The sequence below is a fragment of the Arvicola amphibius genome, chromosome 5 (assembly GCF_903992535.2).
Source record: "Arvicola amphibius chromosome 5, mArvAmp1.2, whole genome shotgun sequence".
Classification (NCBI taxonomy): Eukaryota; Metazoa; Chordata; class Mammalia; order Rodentia; family Cricetidae; genus Arvicola; species Arvicola amphibius.
The window spans coordinates 50411617-50429231 of NC_052051.1; the positions used below are offsets into that span (position 1 = coordinate 50411617).

The 17615-nt window shown below is 44.3% G+C and overlaps 1 protein-coding gene across 1 annotated transcript in view; it reads left to right on the plus strand.

Annotated features, from left to right (window-relative positions):
* Window positions 1-17615, plus strand: part of Fbn1 (fibrillin 1) — a 205486-nt gene that overhangs the window by 175874 nt on the left and 11997 nt on the right. Inside the window, exons 50-60 of the mRNA XM_038330599.2 lie at window positions 886-1011; window positions 3890-4039; window positions 4386-4451; window positions 4673-4789; window positions 6456-6575; window positions 8004-8126; window positions 9754-9885; window positions 12069-12194; window positions 12791-12997; window positions 14438-14563; window positions 14770-14892. Of these exons, the coding sequence (XP_038186527.1) occupies window positions 886-1011; window positions 3890-4039; window positions 4386-4451; window positions 4673-4789; window positions 6456-6575; window positions 8004-8126; window positions 9754-9885; window positions 12069-12194; window positions 12791-12997; window positions 14438-14563; window positions 14770-14892 (1416 nt within the window). The remainder of the gene's footprint in view (window positions 1-885; window positions 1012-3889; window positions 4040-4385; window positions 4452-4672; window positions 4790-6455; window positions 6576-8003; window positions 8127-9753; window positions 9886-12068; window positions 12195-12790; window positions 12998-14437; window positions 14564-14769; window positions 14893-17615) is intronic.

The window sequence follows — 17615 nt, forward strand, 5'->3', positions numbered from 1 at the left end:
ACGAAGGCGGTACAGCCAAGGTTTGAGACTAGCCCCTTCCTTCACTATAGACCCGGCTGGAAGTCACAGGGAATGGGTGAGTCTGTTTCAGGAGAGTGACTCTGCTTTCCACAAAAGTAGTATGGCCGTGTAGCTTATTCACGAAACTGAGACAATTGTGAAAGAAAAGGGGGATATGTAATTTTACAGTCAGGCCAACATACACAGGCTAGGCGTTGTTAGGAAAACTCTTACGACACAGTGGTTACCCGAGCCACTCTGAGTTCTCAATGGGTTACCCCTTACAGGCGATATCCTGCGTGAAGTGCTGAAGAAAAGAACCCTTAATCCACACGTACTCAGATCCTGGTATCTCTGTGATGGACGAATAGCCCTGGTCTATACATGAAAGGGATTTCATATCTTCAGCAAAACTATCCAGCATCAGTCATCATCTGGGATGGGATTGGGCTTCTTTATATGGCTATTAGTGTTTTTAAGGCTACAGCATGGAGTGCTGAGAAAATTGCAGCCCGGGGTGCCGAGGGAGGCTCCCCCAGATCAGCCTTGGACTTGTGCTGTGCTGTGATGAGGCAGCAGCTGGGACGCCGACCTCGCTCCCAGATCAGTGTGGGGTGGAGTTAGTGCCTCTCCTCTGATTGGTTGTGCACCTCCATGAGTAAGGGGGTCATCATTACAACTCTGAGAAGGTCCTTACAGGTTCCATTTTACATTAAGGTCTGTCCAAAGTAACTTTTAAAAACTCACCTTAAAATAATGTCACAGGCAATCACTTCCCTGGTGGAAGGGTTGTGAAACCACTCAAACACTGGACTTGTGCGTTTTCAGTTTGGTGAGTGATGGGGTCTCCCTGACACTCTGTCTCTGACACGTGTAACCCTTTAGATATTGATGAGTGTGTGGAAGAACCAGAAATCTGTGCCTTGGGGACCTGCAGCAACACGGAGGGCAGCTTCAAGTGTCTGTGTCCAGAAGGGTTCTCCCTGTCCTCGACTGGAAGAAGGTGCCAAGGTAAATGCCCCCGAAAGCTTTGGGCTCTCATCGTTCAGTGTTTATTTGTTGTGGTCTCATGTTTTAAACATGGCAAAGCTCTGACTCTCCGTGAACGGGAAGCTGTTTCATTCACCCACAGGTCTAATGATTGCCATATGCCCGAAGGTTCATTCTGACTTTTGAGGTTAAAAACTCATCCATCAGGTTTCAGTTGCTTATACAACTTCCTTGGCACTTACACCCCTCTCCCTCCCACAAGCACAGATGCTGATGGGCTTCTAGGTGGGGCATCCTCAAGAGACACTGACATCCCAGAACCTGGAGGAGATCAGCTATAGGAAGCTGCAGCCTACGTGAATGCGGGTGCAGACCAAGACCCTTAGACAGAGAGAATGCAAACCGATCTCCTGTCCCCAGGAAAAGATGCCCATATTCACAGACTCTCTGGGGAAACAGAATAATAGTTGTCAGTAGTGAAAATATTCAAGGGCTTGCCAGATTAACTTTAAAATAAAGGGAAAAAAAACTTTAAAAGGCTCTGAAAGTAAACACAAAACAATGTTTGGTTAAAGCCCAGAAACTTGTTTGGACATTCCTAAACAATGCAATTGTTATTTGGCTATACAAGCTAGTTTAATGAATTACAGGGTGGGGAAGGCCCATAAATATTTACATTTAGAATTTCTGTCAATGTCTATATGTTGCTTTGTGCTTTTACTTGTTTGTTTGTTTTATGTGTGTGGGTTGCTTCATATCATCAAATAATAGGTTTAGAATATAATTTAAGATTCTAAAATATGACTTTGGGATCCTAGGTTTGCCAAGTTTTAGGCTGAGAAGCCATTTAGCAGTGTAGAAATGCAATGTGTTCACCCAGGTCGCAGCAGTACACACCCAGGCATGCCTACTGTGTGCATGACAAAGTCTTATTGTCTCTGCATCTCCTGTGTGCGCTTATTATTTTTCTTTTGTCTGGTTTTGTTTTACTTTTTCAGTTGGTCATTGCAGAAGTATGAGGGGAAACGTTGCAAATTCTCTGGTCGATTTGGTCTTGTAGGGAATTGTCAGAAGACCGCAAGTGTTTCAGAATGGTGACTGGGGTAGAGCTGGATTCTGCCTGTGTGCTACAGGCCCTTCCAGATAGAGCCTGACTCCCACCCCCTCGTTTGTGTCTTTGGCTTGGCCTACACTCGGAAAGAAAGCAGTGAGGGGCCAGGTGCGAGTCTGCCGACGTGGCAAGCCAGGGGAAACTCCAAGGCTATTAATTCAGTTTGCACTGGCCTGTCGCAGGGCAAGCTGACATTGCAGGAAGAACCAGTCCAGCTGCGAGAACCCAGCCACATCCTCTGCCAGAACTGAGGAATGCGAGTAGGGACTTTCATAATTCCAAAGAAATTTCAGAGGTCAGAGAAGGCTGTTTGCAGATGGACTAGTAACAGGCATCCTAGTGAGCTCTGGCTGAAGTGTACGTGTGAGCACGGAGCCGTTTCTGTGTGCAGGCCACCTTGAGGGATAAGCTCACCCAGAGGATCAACATGACTGAAAGCAAATCTCTACTCAGTGCAGGTTCTGCAGGAACCTGGAATTTTGAAACTGGGATTTTTTCCTATAAGGTGACAAATTGAATCAGGCTACTGTTAGTCATAAAGTGGAGAAGTTCCACAGAACCACTGGTTTTGGGTTTTGCAGCACCAAATGCTACTGTACTCAGGGTAGACTCTGGCACTGGGTGCCACATTATAAAGGAACATTCTTACTTGCGAGATTCAGGGAAAGGAATCTGTCATTTTGACCGACTTGGGACTTCAGGCGTTTGAGTCTCCGTCTGAATCCAAGACACTTTCTTTTGGTGTAGAGGAGAATGGTGGAAAAGGTAAAACTGGGTCTAGGGTAAGGTCAGCAATCCAAGGACAGCGTTGGGACTGAGTGGTAAAAGTGACACTGTATACAAAACAAGGGATGTGACAAAGAACTTGAAGACTAAAGCAAATGAAAAGGGTGTCCCCTGAGAAATGAGGACTAGTGGACTCCTGGCATTTCTCCACAAAGTCAGTATTTGGTGGCAAGCACTGCTGCGAGAGTAGACTTTCTGGTCTGGAAAACCTCATGGTAGAGGATGCAGAAGTCAGGGGTGGTCAGAACTGAAGCGAAACGGAATGGTACCCATGGTGCAGAAGCATGCCCCGAGATCTGCAGATCTTAGCCACCGTGGAATTAGGAAGAAGCCATGCAAGGCTCTGGAAGTCAAGTTTGAGCTTGTAGATGAGCTCATTGCTCACAGCTACCCAGTCTCCTCTCTAAGAACGGGAAAAGTTGGCTTCCAAAATTATGTCATGCGACATTGGAGCATTTCATAAGAAAAAGTGCTCCTCTTCCTTGGTGTTAGCAATAATGAAGAGAAAGAAATGCATACGGTCTCTGAAAGGAAGGTTATTGTGCCTGCACCTGCCCATAGTCTGCCTTCTGCCTTCCATGTTCTTTCTCTTCCACTAAGCAGGTTCTGGTTGGGAATTGAATTTTGGTGTGGCTGTGTGTGCGTGCATGTAAAGTCTGCCGGAAGTGCCACTTGAATTTTGTCCCCACCATTCTATGGGCAGCTCCTTCCGGGATGCGCCCTGGTGGCACAGTTGGCCAGTCCACACCCACATGGTTGTAGCATTCATACCAGGTTGCTTAGAAGTAGTGGGTAAACTCAGGGATGAGGATAAAGCAACATAAATCTGTTCAGCCTAACTTGCTCTTGGTTCCCTGTGGCTTTAGCAGTCTCAGCCTTTCTGTAATTCCAATCACTTATGGGATTATTGCTATGGTTAGTGAGAGAGGTATTGATCCGCTATCATATGGCCAAGCTTCAGCAGGGAAGCAGCTGACGAGTCCTGTGGATTGTGTGTTGCAGATCTGCGAATGAGCTACTGTTACGCCAAGTTTGAGGGTGGGAAGTGTTCATCGCCCAAATCCAGGAACCATTCCAAACAGGAATGCTGCTGTGCTTTGAAGGGAGAAGGCTGGGGGGACCCTTGTGAGCTGTGCCCCACTGAGCCAGATGGTAAGTCTTAACACCTTTGTTTCTCATTCACGATCCCATGTACATATGACCATGACATGAACAACAGTACAAGCCTTGAAGCCAGTAGGATAATCAAATTATAAGTGTAATCAGAATGTCCATTTAGACATATTTTATCAAAGGAGCATGGTAGTTCCTTTCTTTTTTAATTGTGTTATGAATCAGTCATTCGAAGAATAGGCACATCGTCCTTGTTCCTGGATGTCTTATTCATATCTCCCAATGTGTGCAGCATGTGGCCAAACCACACAATGGATGGGGGCGTGGGAAGCCTGTTGTTGTTGTCCCTGGTCTGCCCACTAATGAGTGCATATCTCCACCACAGAGGCTTTCCGCCAGATCTGCCCCTTTGGAAGTGGGATCATCGTGGGCCCTGATGACTCAGCGGTTGGTGAGTGCTCCAAGCTGGGTCCTCCCTGCCATTCTTTATCCTTCCTCCAGGTCTTATTCCTCCACATCTACCTGGGGAAAACTATCTCTTCTGTTTCTTGTTTATCACTTGGATGAGTTATATTGTGATATTAGATATTAACCCAGTTGAACACACAGAAATGACAATAGTTTGAGAAGAATGCCTTGGTTTTTACTGGGTTTTTTCTTCCTTCACTTAAGATATGGATGAGTGCAAAGAGCCCGATGTCTGTAAACATGGACAATGCATCAACACAGACGGCTCCTATCGCTGCGAGTGCCCGTTTGGTTATATTCTAGAAGGGAATGAATGTGTGGGTGAGTAGTGACTCAGCCTCTTCCTTTGGAATTGTATTACGCAAAAATCGAGCTACTTGGCTTTTACTCTACCAAAGTTGAGTCTAGTTTTGTTCCTCCACTGAGGAATTCCTCAGTGAGACTGCTAGTTGGTCCCTACCCTAGATGACCCTTCCTTGCATGACCCTCGTAGTCTAAGTTGGAAGGCAGATACTGGACATGTCCTAAGAGATACTGGAAACATCAAACAGCAAACAGAAGTTTTAGTACAACTTAAAAATATACTGTTAGTGGCCACAGTTTATACTTTTGAGATGAGAAATAGCAATTTTTATATGCATCTTGTATATTTGACAGTATGAAAGGTCACGTGGCCCATTCAGCTTCTTGTTTTCGTCTTTTCACTAAGGTGTCCAGCGGACACTGCTCCTGTGTGGACCACTGACTCTTAATTACACTGACAGTCATCTAGATTCAAGTATATGGTCAGGAACTCCAAAGCAATGTTGCTGTAGCATGGGTTAAATGTGGTATCAGCACTGAATGTCTGCTCAGATTAAAATGTATTGTCTTCATATAAGGGTCTGAAAACTGAGCAGGCTCAGGGGGGAGCCTAGGTGTATTATTCACCCTCTCCCACCCTTGAGTCTATTATGCAAATGAAGTGATTTGTTTTAAATTACACCGGCAGCTGTGACCAGCCATGATACTGATGTTTCTAGTAAATCAAAGGAGATACAGTATTCATGGTGGTAAAGTGTGGTTTAGCAGCAAAACAGAAACAAGTTTTATCCCATGTTACCTTGTTGAAAGCTTTAGTTTGTTACTGTGTATGTGCATAAAGAGCCTCCTGGCCTAAAAGAAACCCTTGACAAGAGCCCACTATTTTCCTGGGCTTCAGATGGCTAAAATGGCAGTTCTCTTTCTAAGAATAGGGTTCTTTCTTCCTAAGGGAAAATATTCTCCCTAAGGCCCGGGTCAGGAATAAGAACAGTGAATGTTCCAGGTGGTTGGGTTCGGAGGCATCTGTATTTTGTAGAGTTTTTGTTTTTGTTTTTGTTCTTGTTTTTGTTTGGTAAAATGTATTCTCTCTCCACAGTTCTTTTTCTTTTTTTTTCTATTTTTTTTTTTTTGGTTTGTCTAATGTAAACCATCTGGTTTAAAAAAAAATTCAACAAAATCTACTTGAATATTGATTTGTATCCAGTATATTAATTCTGTCTAACCTTAGGTCTCTTACTTTGCATAAGTTTAGTCTTCTATTTTATATCTGGCAAGAATCCATCATGTGTAAGCCTTCTCGGGCAGTGATGTAACGTGGGGACAATTGAAGATTTTTGTCTTCGAACCAGCAGAAACCCCTGGCTGCCTCTAGGAACCTCGTTTTAGTCATCAGAGCATCTAGGGCGTGTGAAACATGCACTTCTTCGTAAGGACAGACTGCAGAAAACCACGTGGGAAATACAAGGGCTAGGCCTTCAGATCTCTCACTGTCTCTGCCATTGAGCAAGGGCAAACTCCAGGTCTAAGCCTGTGATTACAAAGGCACACACATTCCCTCTTTGTAAGAATGGAGAACTAAGCAAGACAATGCAGACCCCCGAACTAGGACAGAACGAAAAGTGGTGTCTGAGTCTGAGCCCACTGTGCCTCCTCTCACTTTCTCTCCACCTCGGGTCACTTGCAGATACGGATGAGTGTTCCGTGGGCAATCCTTGTGGAAACGGGACCTGCAAGAATGTGATTGGAGGATTCGAATGTACCTGTGAGGAGGGATTCGAGCCTGGCCCAATGATGACATGCGAAGGCAAGTATCCCAAATACAAAAGAGCTGGTTGCCATTACTGATTGTGGGAACAGTTGCTTGACTACGGTTCTGAATCAAACAACTTTCGTAGTTAATTCAGAACAGCTGAGACTAGTGGGCTGTTGCATCATTTCTTCCCTGTGTGGCCTCATCTTTGCAGAAAGTGTAAAAAAAAAATATAGGTGGCTTATGTATTGTCTATGTCAGGGTGCTCACTAGTGTGCTCCACTGCTTCCATTTCAATATAACTCCTGTCTCAGTTTTCTGTTTCCATTCTTTTGTTGTTGCTGCTATTGTTTCCAAGGTTTTTTCCCTCCTCATTCGTGTCCTCCTCGTAGAAACATCTGCACACTGAGCTAGATAACCACTGGCGTCCTGTGGTCATCTGGAGGCAGCCCCAGAGGGAGGTTGCCTAACCCATAGAAGCATCTGAAAATTATTTGTCGTCAGGGCTGCCTAGCAGGGGGTGTGGAAAGGAAGGAAAGGCTAGGGAGTGCCGAAGGGTGGTTGGTCCCTAGACAATTTGCCTTAGCACCCCAGAAAATTGTGAGGAATGCCAGCTCTCTGGCCTAGTTCTAGATCCCTAAATCACGAACTCTAAAAGTAGGGTCCAGTAGCTGTCCAGATGACCCGTGTGCTCTTCAAGATGAGATTCACTGGTGTAAGAGAAGAACGGAGGGGAAATGCTGGGACTGAAGGGAATTCTTCACCATAGATGCAGACTCCTGGTACCTTCAGAGTGTTGGGAGCCTTTAGAGGTTGTGAATAAACCATGACCAGGTTTCCCGTTCTCCATCCACATCATCACTCTTGAGAAGTGACCTAATCATTGAGGTGGTTTGTCTTCACCCTCTTGACTTCTGGAAAATCCATCCTGATAGTTCTAAACTATGAACTCCAGAAGAGTCGCTTTGCTCAGTAAAGGTAAAGCCACTCTTTAATCAAGGCTAGAACTTGGGCATCTGTGTAAACTGCATTTCTCTAAGTAAAAAAAAAAATGACCAGAATACTCTGGGCAGAAAAAGCCCTGTTGTCTCATAGGAACCTTTGTCTAGTGAAGGAGAAGTAGCTAAGCATTTAGGGGACTCAGCTTCTCTTCTGACCATAATAGATTTCGTCAGAATAAGCAAAGGTGATCCATAGTCCGTGTACAGAGGGAGAGGCAACTGGTCAACCTGAGCTTTCCAAGTATACAAAGGTGAACCTCTTGCTTCTCATTCATGCAAATTTATAATTGCACCAGTACAGCAAGCTTAGTGGCTGTGCTGAGAGATACAGATATTGGCCACCATAATTCTGCCAGGAATAATCAACTCATTTTTATAATTTTATGATAAGGAAGACTTTCAGCTTTTCATATAAGTACAGTTCTCTCTTTTCGTCATTCTTGGTGTCGTTGGTCCATTGTTTTACTTTCTTTTACTGCAGATATAAATGAGTGTGCCCAGAATCCTCTGCTCTGTGCCTTCCGGTGCGTAAATACCTATGGGTCCTACGAATGCAAGTGCCCTGTTGGCTACGTTCTGCGCGAGGACAGGAGGATGTGCAAAGGTGAGAGTCCCGTCAGAGCGCACCCAAATCAAAGCGCCCTGTCTCTGTGTCCGAGGGCAGATGTCCCTCTAAAGCTTCTCTTAGTAGATCAGGGCTAGGGAATGAGCGTCGTCTCCTAATCCATAGCAAATGTAGGGGCTTCATTTCTTCCTTTACCCCTGGAGTGTACCAAGAGGCACAGCAGGCCCAGTGGGGGCTGCACTGCAGACCTTGGATTAGTTTGCTCTGCATTCCATGTCTATGATATGTCAGTCATGCTATGAAGTCATACACATTCTCTGTACAAAGATATTTCCCAATATCCTCAGAGATGTTGAGATATGTAGAAGCTGATACAAAAGATGAAAATATAAATAAATAATCCCAGTGTCATAAATATGATGAGAGTTGTAGATACCAAATGTTCTGAGAGGGGCTGGAGACATGGTTCAGTGATTAAGTGTGCTGGCTGCTCTTGCGGAGGACCGAATTCACTTCCCAACACCCGCATCAGGCAGCTCACAGCTGTCTGTAATTCCAGCTCCAGAGGATCTGACACCCTCTTCTGGCATCCAAGGGTGCCTGCATGTATATACATACATGCACATTAATCAAAATAAATCTTACAAAAGAGCAAAACACTCTGAGGATATAAAATAACAGGCATTTGAGAACCCAAGGGAAGAAAGAGATACCACATTTCAAAAGCCAGTGACAAATGTATGTTCCTTAGCACATTTCCATTCGAAAGTCTAGCTGAATGCTGGCAATCCCCAGAGCATGAAACAAGGCTGAATCAATCATAGGGGCTAGTCTGGAAGAATCCAGATTCACTCTTTTAATTAGAAGACACCTGGTCTCTCAAAATGACTAAAATCCAGTTTTGTATGAAGTAGAAGCTGCCCTGAGAGTTCCTTACCTTACGGAATAGAATCCAAATGTCTCAGCTTAGCATGTTGGGAAAAAAGAAAGAGGGGAAATGCCATATTATTAAAAGCAGAGAGTGAGAGCACAACCAATCCAAAGAAAAGGGGATGAAGGAGGGAGAGCTTTAGATAGAGAATAAGATGCTTGGGAACACCTGTCCTTTCCCCAAACTAAAACTAAAGCTTTAGTTACCCAATGACTATTCTGGTATTGTATTATACTAATTATATTAGTTAATAATGCCATATTAAAATGATACTATATAATATATAACATTGTAATAATTATTACATAACAGATTTGTTTTATTATACCTGCAATATTTATAATACATAAGGTCATTATGTTATCATACTGCAATTTCAATACTTTTATCTTTGTTATGAAATAACATTGTATTATAATAACATAGGGCCCTTTACTCCACTTATAATCATAAGTATTTAAATGCTTCAACAAGCAGGTATGAAGCATAAAGCAAGGGAATCCAGGAAAGATCTGCATAGAATCATGCTTCTGATGAGGTCATCAGTGGGCCAGGAAGCAGTTTTTACACCAAGTTCAAAGATGGTTAGAATATTCCCTCCCATGTTTAATATATCAGTGCCCAACAGATACCAAAGGGAATAAGCTCAATATTAAAATGACAGAGACAGCCATCTTGTGTTTACATGCATTCGGTACAGTGTGTGTGTAACTTATGTTTGTGCATTCTTTCCAGATGAGGATGAGTGTGCCGAAGGAAAACACGACTGTGCTGAGAAGCAAATGGAGTGCAAGAACCTCATAGGCACCTACATGTGCATCTGTGGCCCTGGGTACCAGCGAAGACCTGATGGAGAGGGCTGTGTAGGTAAGACCATCTCTGTGCGAATGGCTCCACGTGAGCTTGAAGTGGCAGAGGGCAGAAGTGGGCTGAGCTCTGTGTCAGGTTGGCGATGTGTTCCCCTCATCTCACAGCTCCTGGCGGAGAGGCCTTGCTGGCCACTCCTTAGAGCTGGCCTTTCCCTATTCTCTTGGCCTGTATTGATGCCAGGGTTGGGTCCCCCACTTTTGACCTTTGCTCTTTTGTGCGTGAGGCCATCAGGACATAGTTCTTCACACTGGCTGCTCTCACCATTGTTGGCTCAACTGTCACACTAACACCCTGTGCTAGACCCCCCTGAACCAGGACTATCTCTAATACAGTGGCTCTAACTTCAAGAAATTCACTATTACCTTGAGGTGGGTCCAAGCACTGTTATTCTAAAGCTCCTGGTTGGTTCTAATGTGTATCCAGTATTGAGAATTCCCCCTTAGACTGGGGAATGGCAAACTGCAGCTTCCGACCAAATTCAGCCCTACAGCCTGACACTCTTTTTTATGAATAAAGTTTTATTACAACATGCTTTTAGCAATCCATGTGCATGTCACTGTGGTTGCGTCTATGCCACAAAGACAACCAAGTAGTTGCAGAAGAGACCATAGGGCTTAGGGAGCCTAAAATATTTACTAGTCAACCTCTTCCAAAAGGTTTCTTGGCATTTGCTTGAGACAACAAATGTTGTTTATTTGCTTAAGACAACAAATGTCGTCTATTTTGGAGTAAGTAGAAAGTTCTCCCATGCACTTTTAGAAGTAAATGACATCAAAAGATTTATATTTATGTCATCAGTGGAAAAAAATGTTCCCCGTTACCCTGGTCTTCTTTGAGATACATAGCTGAACAGTGATTTTAAGATCAGACTCTGAAAGTTCAGAGGAACGAAGCATGGGGACCAACGGTCACATACTGGACTCTCCCTGGCCATAGGTCACAGGATTAGTTGCAGCAAGAACTTTCAGAGGAGGGGGGGCTCACCCTCACATATTCTGATTCCTTTCATCTGAGGTCAGCATGAACAGTGGGCTTTTGTTTGTTTGTTTCCATTCTGGGGCCTGAACCTAGGGTTTTCCGTGTGCTAGGAAAATGCTCCAGATTAAACTATATCCCCAGGCCATTTTGGTTTTTATTCCAAGATAGAATTTTACAAACTTTCCAGTCTGGCTTTGGGGTCCCCCTAGAGCCCAAGCATGGCTTGAATTTTCTATCCTCACACCCCAGCCTCACAAGCAGCTGGGTTACCAGCCTGTACCATCAGGACTAGCTGGTCAGCATCAGGATTGGCTAAGCAGCATCAGGACTGGCTGAGCACTGGGGTTTTTAAGCAGCTCTCACACATCTCTGGGAGTCATGTCCCCATTCTCTGCCTCTCTCTCAGTGAGATCCCTGTCCTCAGGACTCTAAGCTATTCTCAAGTAAGAAAGACACTGGGTAAATTAGTTCATGATCTTCAGATCTAAACACTCACCAGATAATCCAAGGATACTCCAGCCATTTTAATGTTTTTTAAATTGGGACTATTAAATTATGGCTTACTATTTCTCAGTAATGTTGCTGAAGTGTTATGAACAAGCTATGTTGAATCTGAAGCTCAGTCCAGACAAGTGCTCCTGGGTCAACATAACTTACCAGCATTATTCTGATGAAGTGCTATATCTCTTTAAAATGACAGTCAAGCTTCAGTCTCCTTCTCCAGTGTGGGAACTCGCCTTTTAGGAATCTTTTTTATGTACAGATGGGGCAAGATTTAAGTAAAAAAAAAAAAATGTAAGTGTACCTAAAATGCTGTCATTTGAATTTAGGTGTATCAACAATATGCTCATGGATGCCTTACAAGAACAGTGTGGGGGGTGGGAGGGTGTCTACTTTTTTGTGCATAATCCATCTCTGGAAGGACACATCAGAAGCTGGCAGTCTGGGACAGGGGTGGGGAGCAGGTTATCAGGAGACTGAGGAAAGGGAGAGGTTGATGGCTTTTCTTCCTGGTCTTTCCTGAACTTCCAGTTTTTAGCCAGGCCAATAGGTTACCTGTTTGCACAGAAATTGAGAGAGTGAGACAAAGGAGGGAAGGAGAGAAGAAGGAAGGAAGGGAAGAAGGGAGGGAGGAAGGAAGGAACCAAGAAAAACTGTCTTTCTATATAAAATGTCTGATGATTCCTGTTTTGTCTACACAGATGAGAACGAGTGTCAGACCAAGCCTGGGATCTGTGAGAATGGGCGTTGTCTCAACACCCTGGGGAGCTACACCTGTGAGTGTAACGATGGCTTCACAGCCAGCCCCACACAAGATGAGTGCTTGGGTGAGTACCCGCGGCTGCGTTTTCCTCTGTCAACCTTCCTGTTGGGACACTCAAAAAAAAAAAAAAAAAAAAAAAAAAAAAAAAAAAAAAAAAAAAACATTATTTCTGGTTTGAAATAAGAGAAAAATGTCAAAAATTGCCAATGGGATGAAACCACTCATCCTTGGGAGATGACTTAGTGACTGGGTGTCTGTTGGGCTCAGGACCTCCCTGCAATGAAATTCTTCCTTTGCTGACTGCACACGGAATTGCTAGCTTGGGGTTGTCTTCTTGCTGCCCTCTAAGGCCCACTTGCAGATGTTTTTCTGCCCCCTTTTCTGTAGCATGGCTGTTGCGACTGTTCTTCCATGTGTCTGGGGCCACAAAGAGTTGCAAGCTTGTCTTCGCCGATGCCTCTCTGCCAACTCACGGATTTCTTGTCTTGTTCCCCTCAGACGCCTCCTTTCTCTCTACCCTGCTGTCTCCAGCTTTTCCTTCTCGCTCCTCTTCACCCAGGGTAAAGTGTTACATCCTTTTTATATCTGACCAAATTCCTAAGACCCCATGTACTCAGGAAAGTGTCTCAATTCCTCTTTACTGTGTAATGTCTCTTCCAGACAACCGGGAAGGGTATTGCTTCACAGAGGTCCTACAAAACATGTGCCAGATTGGCTCGAGCAACAGGAACCCCGTCACCAAGTCCGAGTGCTGCTGTGATGGAGGAAGAGGCTGGGGACCCCACTGTGAGATCTGCCCTTTCGAGGGCACTGTGGCTTACAAGAAACTGTGTCCCCATGGCCGCGGATTCATGACCAATGGAGCAGGTACTTCATTTTGTTCTATTGTTGCCAAAAGATACAAGCTCTTCTTTCATGGTACAAAATTATTGCAAGGAATCTGTGTTTTGTTTTACTATAGAAAATGATGGAAGTGTGGAATTGACAACAGGTTTGTCTCATCTGTGTGACAGGGGTCAACAGAAATCCTTCCTTATAGCGCTAGAAGTATCCAGGTCCTTGGTCTAGCTGACTAAGTTTGGTGTGCTTGGATCCTTGCTTCCGCATTGCAAGGGTTCAGCAGAAAACTGCTATAAGATAGTTTATAGATGAAATAAAATATCATTTTAAAAATTTAAAAATAACATGAAACAAATTGTCATTCAGTTTTACTCCACCAATATTCATTTGAACTCAAAATTAGCCAAGATATATTGTATCAGAAAGTACAAAGTCTGCTGGTGGGCTAGGAGTCAGTACCCTTGGGTCTGAAGTGCACAAGCTTCTTTCAGCCAGAAAGCTAGATGTGAGTGGAGGCCAGCAAGGTGTCTGAGGCAGCTCTGAAGCTCCACCAGCCTCGTGTGATTCCCGCTTTTATCAGCTGTGATTACAGTTGGATTTTAGCTCACCGAAGGACTGAGAAGAGGATCCCGTTGGTGCTCCATTGTGCTCCTTGGGACAGGGGATTAGAAGTAAAACAATAAAGGAGAGTTAGGAAACATTTGTCTTTGCATTGGGAAGATGTAGCTAATGGCAGAATAAAGGAGCTGGGTGTATAAAGGAAGAGCCAGAGGAGATGGAGTTACCAGAAGCAATTGCTGCTTCGTAAAGGATGTTAAAACAAGATGGTGGAAGACTCATTTTCCGAGACCAGCTGCAAAGCGTTCACTTGTCCCTGGGGCGAGCAGGATCAGGCACACCCATCTGCTGACACTAGATGACTCTTAGTCAATGAAGGCTGTTAGGTAACTCATGCCCTGTGCTAGCTGGGTCAAGGGTGGCGGGGAGTGGCTTTAATGCCGTCATGCACACTGAGCAAGCCTTTCTGTCTATGATGGAGGCATGAATAAGGGCGTCTCTTTCTAGCAAACTGTACCAACCCAGCCCTGTCGTCTACCCCAGAGCCCTGGTTAATTCCCGTTCAGAAGAGGGAATTTGAGGCAAGAGTGAGGGCCAAGAATATCTTGGTAGGGTGTTATTCTAGGATTCCAGAAGAGAAAAGTAGCACTAATTTAGATGACCAATTATTTTAAGCCTTTACCTTCATTTGAGTAGCTTCTCATCATCGGCTCACAACGGCTCATTCATTAGTTGTTCAATAAGTTAATATCACATGTGAAATTCACTCTGTCTCCTTTTGGTTTAACACTTTGGTCCATAAGATAGTAACACGGTCTATGAAATTTTACACTCAAGTGACCCCTGCATATCAGTGTTGCCTACTATATATTTTAATGTATTTATTATTGTGATTTATGTCTATCCTAGATATTGATGAGTGCAAGGTTATTCACGATGTTTGCCGAAACGGGGAGTGTGTCAATGACAGAGGGTCGTATCATTGCATCTGTAAAACTGGCTACACACCAGATATAACAGGGACTTCCTGTGTGGGTAGGTACTTTGTTTTTAATGCTTTATTCCTGAATAGAAATTTCTTTTTACAGGAAAGAAAAGCTCACGCTAAAAATCTAAAATGCATCTATACTTAATAGAAAATTACGAGGCGATGATCAAATGCTTCAGAGTTTATAGGTAGAGATTCTGAGCACCCCGAAAGTCTCTTTAAGTGGGCTTTTCCTGTCTCTCTTTGACCACAGATCTGAACGAGTGCAACCAGGCTCCCAAACCCTGCAATTTTATATGCAAAAACACAGAAGGGAGTTACCAGTGCTCCTGCCCGAAAGGCTATATTCTGCAAGAGGATGGGAGGAGCTGCAAAGGTGAGAGGGCTTTGGCTTCATCCATCACCTGCCACTTGTTGTGCCTGTGAACAGTCGGGAGACAAGCTGGAAGACTTGCTTCCGTGGGCTTAGCGCCCGTGTCGACATTGGGTCCCTGGGGATGGGGGTTAAGCTGGGGCCAGGGAGGCTGCTGAAGGCTAGTAGCAGCAACTATCCTTGCTCCATCCCCAGTGAGCATCATGGATGATGTCCGTGAGGGGCTCGACAGTACCAACTCGCCAAGGCTCTGGTGAGGCGATTCCCAGTTGATCCCCCCTCCTTTCCCATTTGCTTCATTTATTCACTGTCTGTTCAACAGTGGTGGAGTCTAGGAGGTCTTCAGGCCATGATCTTAGAGGTGTGTCTGATTAATTAAGCTAGTGTTTCAGTTTCTGTCTGTCTATCCATCTATCTGTCTATCTGTCTGTCTATCTATCCATCCATCCATCCATCTATCTATCTATCTATCTATCTATCTATCTATCTATCTATCTATCTATCTATCTATCTATCTATCTGATTCTCAACCTGTGAGTCTTGACCCCTTTATGGGTCACATATCAGATATTTACATTATGTTTCATAACAGTATCAAAATCACAGTTATGAATTAGTAATGAGAATGATTTTATGGTTAGGAGTCACCACAACATGAGGAAGTGTATCGTAGGGTTGCAGCATTACAAAGATTGAGAACCACCAAGATAGATTTTAAGTTTGCAAAATAAAGCCACCATACCTTCTAAGAGCTCACCTGAGGGAGACATGGAATTGAGAAACATCCAAACACTGCAGAAATCTCTCCTCAACTAGAAATGACCTTTTCCAAAGTACGTTGAGTGTCTATCTTATCGTAAATATCTTCCTAGAGAAAAAACTTCAGAGGCTGTCCTATGCAGCCTTGTTCCTAGGTCCTAGGTCATCCTGGAGCTGGGGTTGAAGTTGCTGATCCCAGGACTTGCTCATAGCCTTGAAACAGGGTCTTCATCCATGATTACTATGAGTTCCAGAAAGTTCTGGCTAGGACTCAGAGCAAGACTTTATTCGTGTGAGTGAAGAAGCATACTTGGGGGAAACATCTCTTCCTGTGTGCAGTTTGAAACAAAGCGAATGTATTCCCCTGTATCTGCGGCAGTGCAGTGCAGGAGAACTCTCGTGGCAGCATGGGCAGTGACTTCTCCACAGCTGTGTGTCTGGGGTTCCCCCTCAGTGACCCTTCCCCTCTCCATTTAACTCTAGAGTCCACATGCAGCTGAGCAGAAAGAGGTATGGGAAGGGAACGGCTGAGGGTCTACTGACCTTCTCCTAACTTCTGCTTCTGTAAGGAACATTGACAGGCCTGATGGGCAGGCTGTTACACTCGGAGTATCTATGTCATAAGCTCCTCTCTTTCTTTATTCTATAAAGCCTGAGTTTGTCTGCAGCTGACGTGTGTGGAAGTGTGCAGATGCGTGTCCCACTTACTCTGAGAAGCAAACAGCTAGCAGGGAGGCTCTGAGAGGGGGGTGGGGCCAGGGTCTTCACCTCACCAGATAAAGAGAGGCAGGGAAGAGGAGAGAGCAGCGTGAGATTCATACAAGTATGGAACAACACAGTGGAAGACCATTTAACTTGTACAGTATGTGTTACTAGTTATAATAAAAAGGAAAGGGGAATGAAGATAGGGATAAGGCATTCTTGAGCATGAGAGCAGCCATGGTCGCTGTACTGAGTGGTTCACATTAGTGGAACAGACAGTATGAGGGGCAGCGCCATCTCCTCCCCAGCACAGGCATGCACAGGGTCCCCGTGGGAAGGCAGTCTGGTTCTGAGAGAAGCGGACATCAGTCGGCCTCTCGGCAGTAGAAGTCGCCCTTCTCAGAGTTGAAGAAAGGCTCTGTCTGAGGGTCCTCCATGCTGGGATGGACACAGGGAGACCCTCTCAGGTTAGGACAGGTGTCCTTCCAGCCACGAAGGTCACTGTGGAACAGAGGCAGCCACTAGCAAATCTAGTACCACGTGTGCCTCTATGGGGGGATTGAATTGTGATAAAAAACATTCTTGAATTCCCAGGCATTTAAAAGGTCCAACATAGTTGGTAGCTCTTTAGATCTTGAGGTGAGCCCAGAAGCTAAGGCTGTGAGGAAAGATGGGAGATTGTACTGAGGTTGAAAATAGTGTTGGGTCAGTAGTGTGGGCAAGGGTTTTTTGGATTTTGCTTCTAGTCCATCAAAATCAGATTTTTGTCTTTCCTAGCTGTTCAGTTTTATTTAACCCAAAGAAAAACTGCTAACCAAGAGGTCAGACCAATGTCCTGGTATGAGTTTGTTCTAAATGCAACAGAAAAGAATTAAGGCAGTGGTTCTCAGCCTTCCTGATGCTGCGACCCTTTAATACAGTTCCCCATGTTGTGGTGACCCCAACCATAAAATTATTTTCATTGCTACTTCAAAACTGTAATTTTGATACTGTTAGGAATCAAAATGTAAATATGTGTGTTTTCTGATGGTCTTAGGCGACCCCTGTGAAAGGGTCATTTGACCCACCCCCGAAGGTTATGACCCACAGGTTGAGAACCACTGAATTAAAGGAAGACGCGAATTTCTGGCCTCAACATCTCTTTTAACATCTTCACTTAGATCTTCCCACTGCTTTGAAAAATGTTCAGAATCAGTTTTTACTTCATTTTACAATTCATTTAAACATTTAGAATGTCTATCAAGTAAATTGGTAGAGAAATCCCT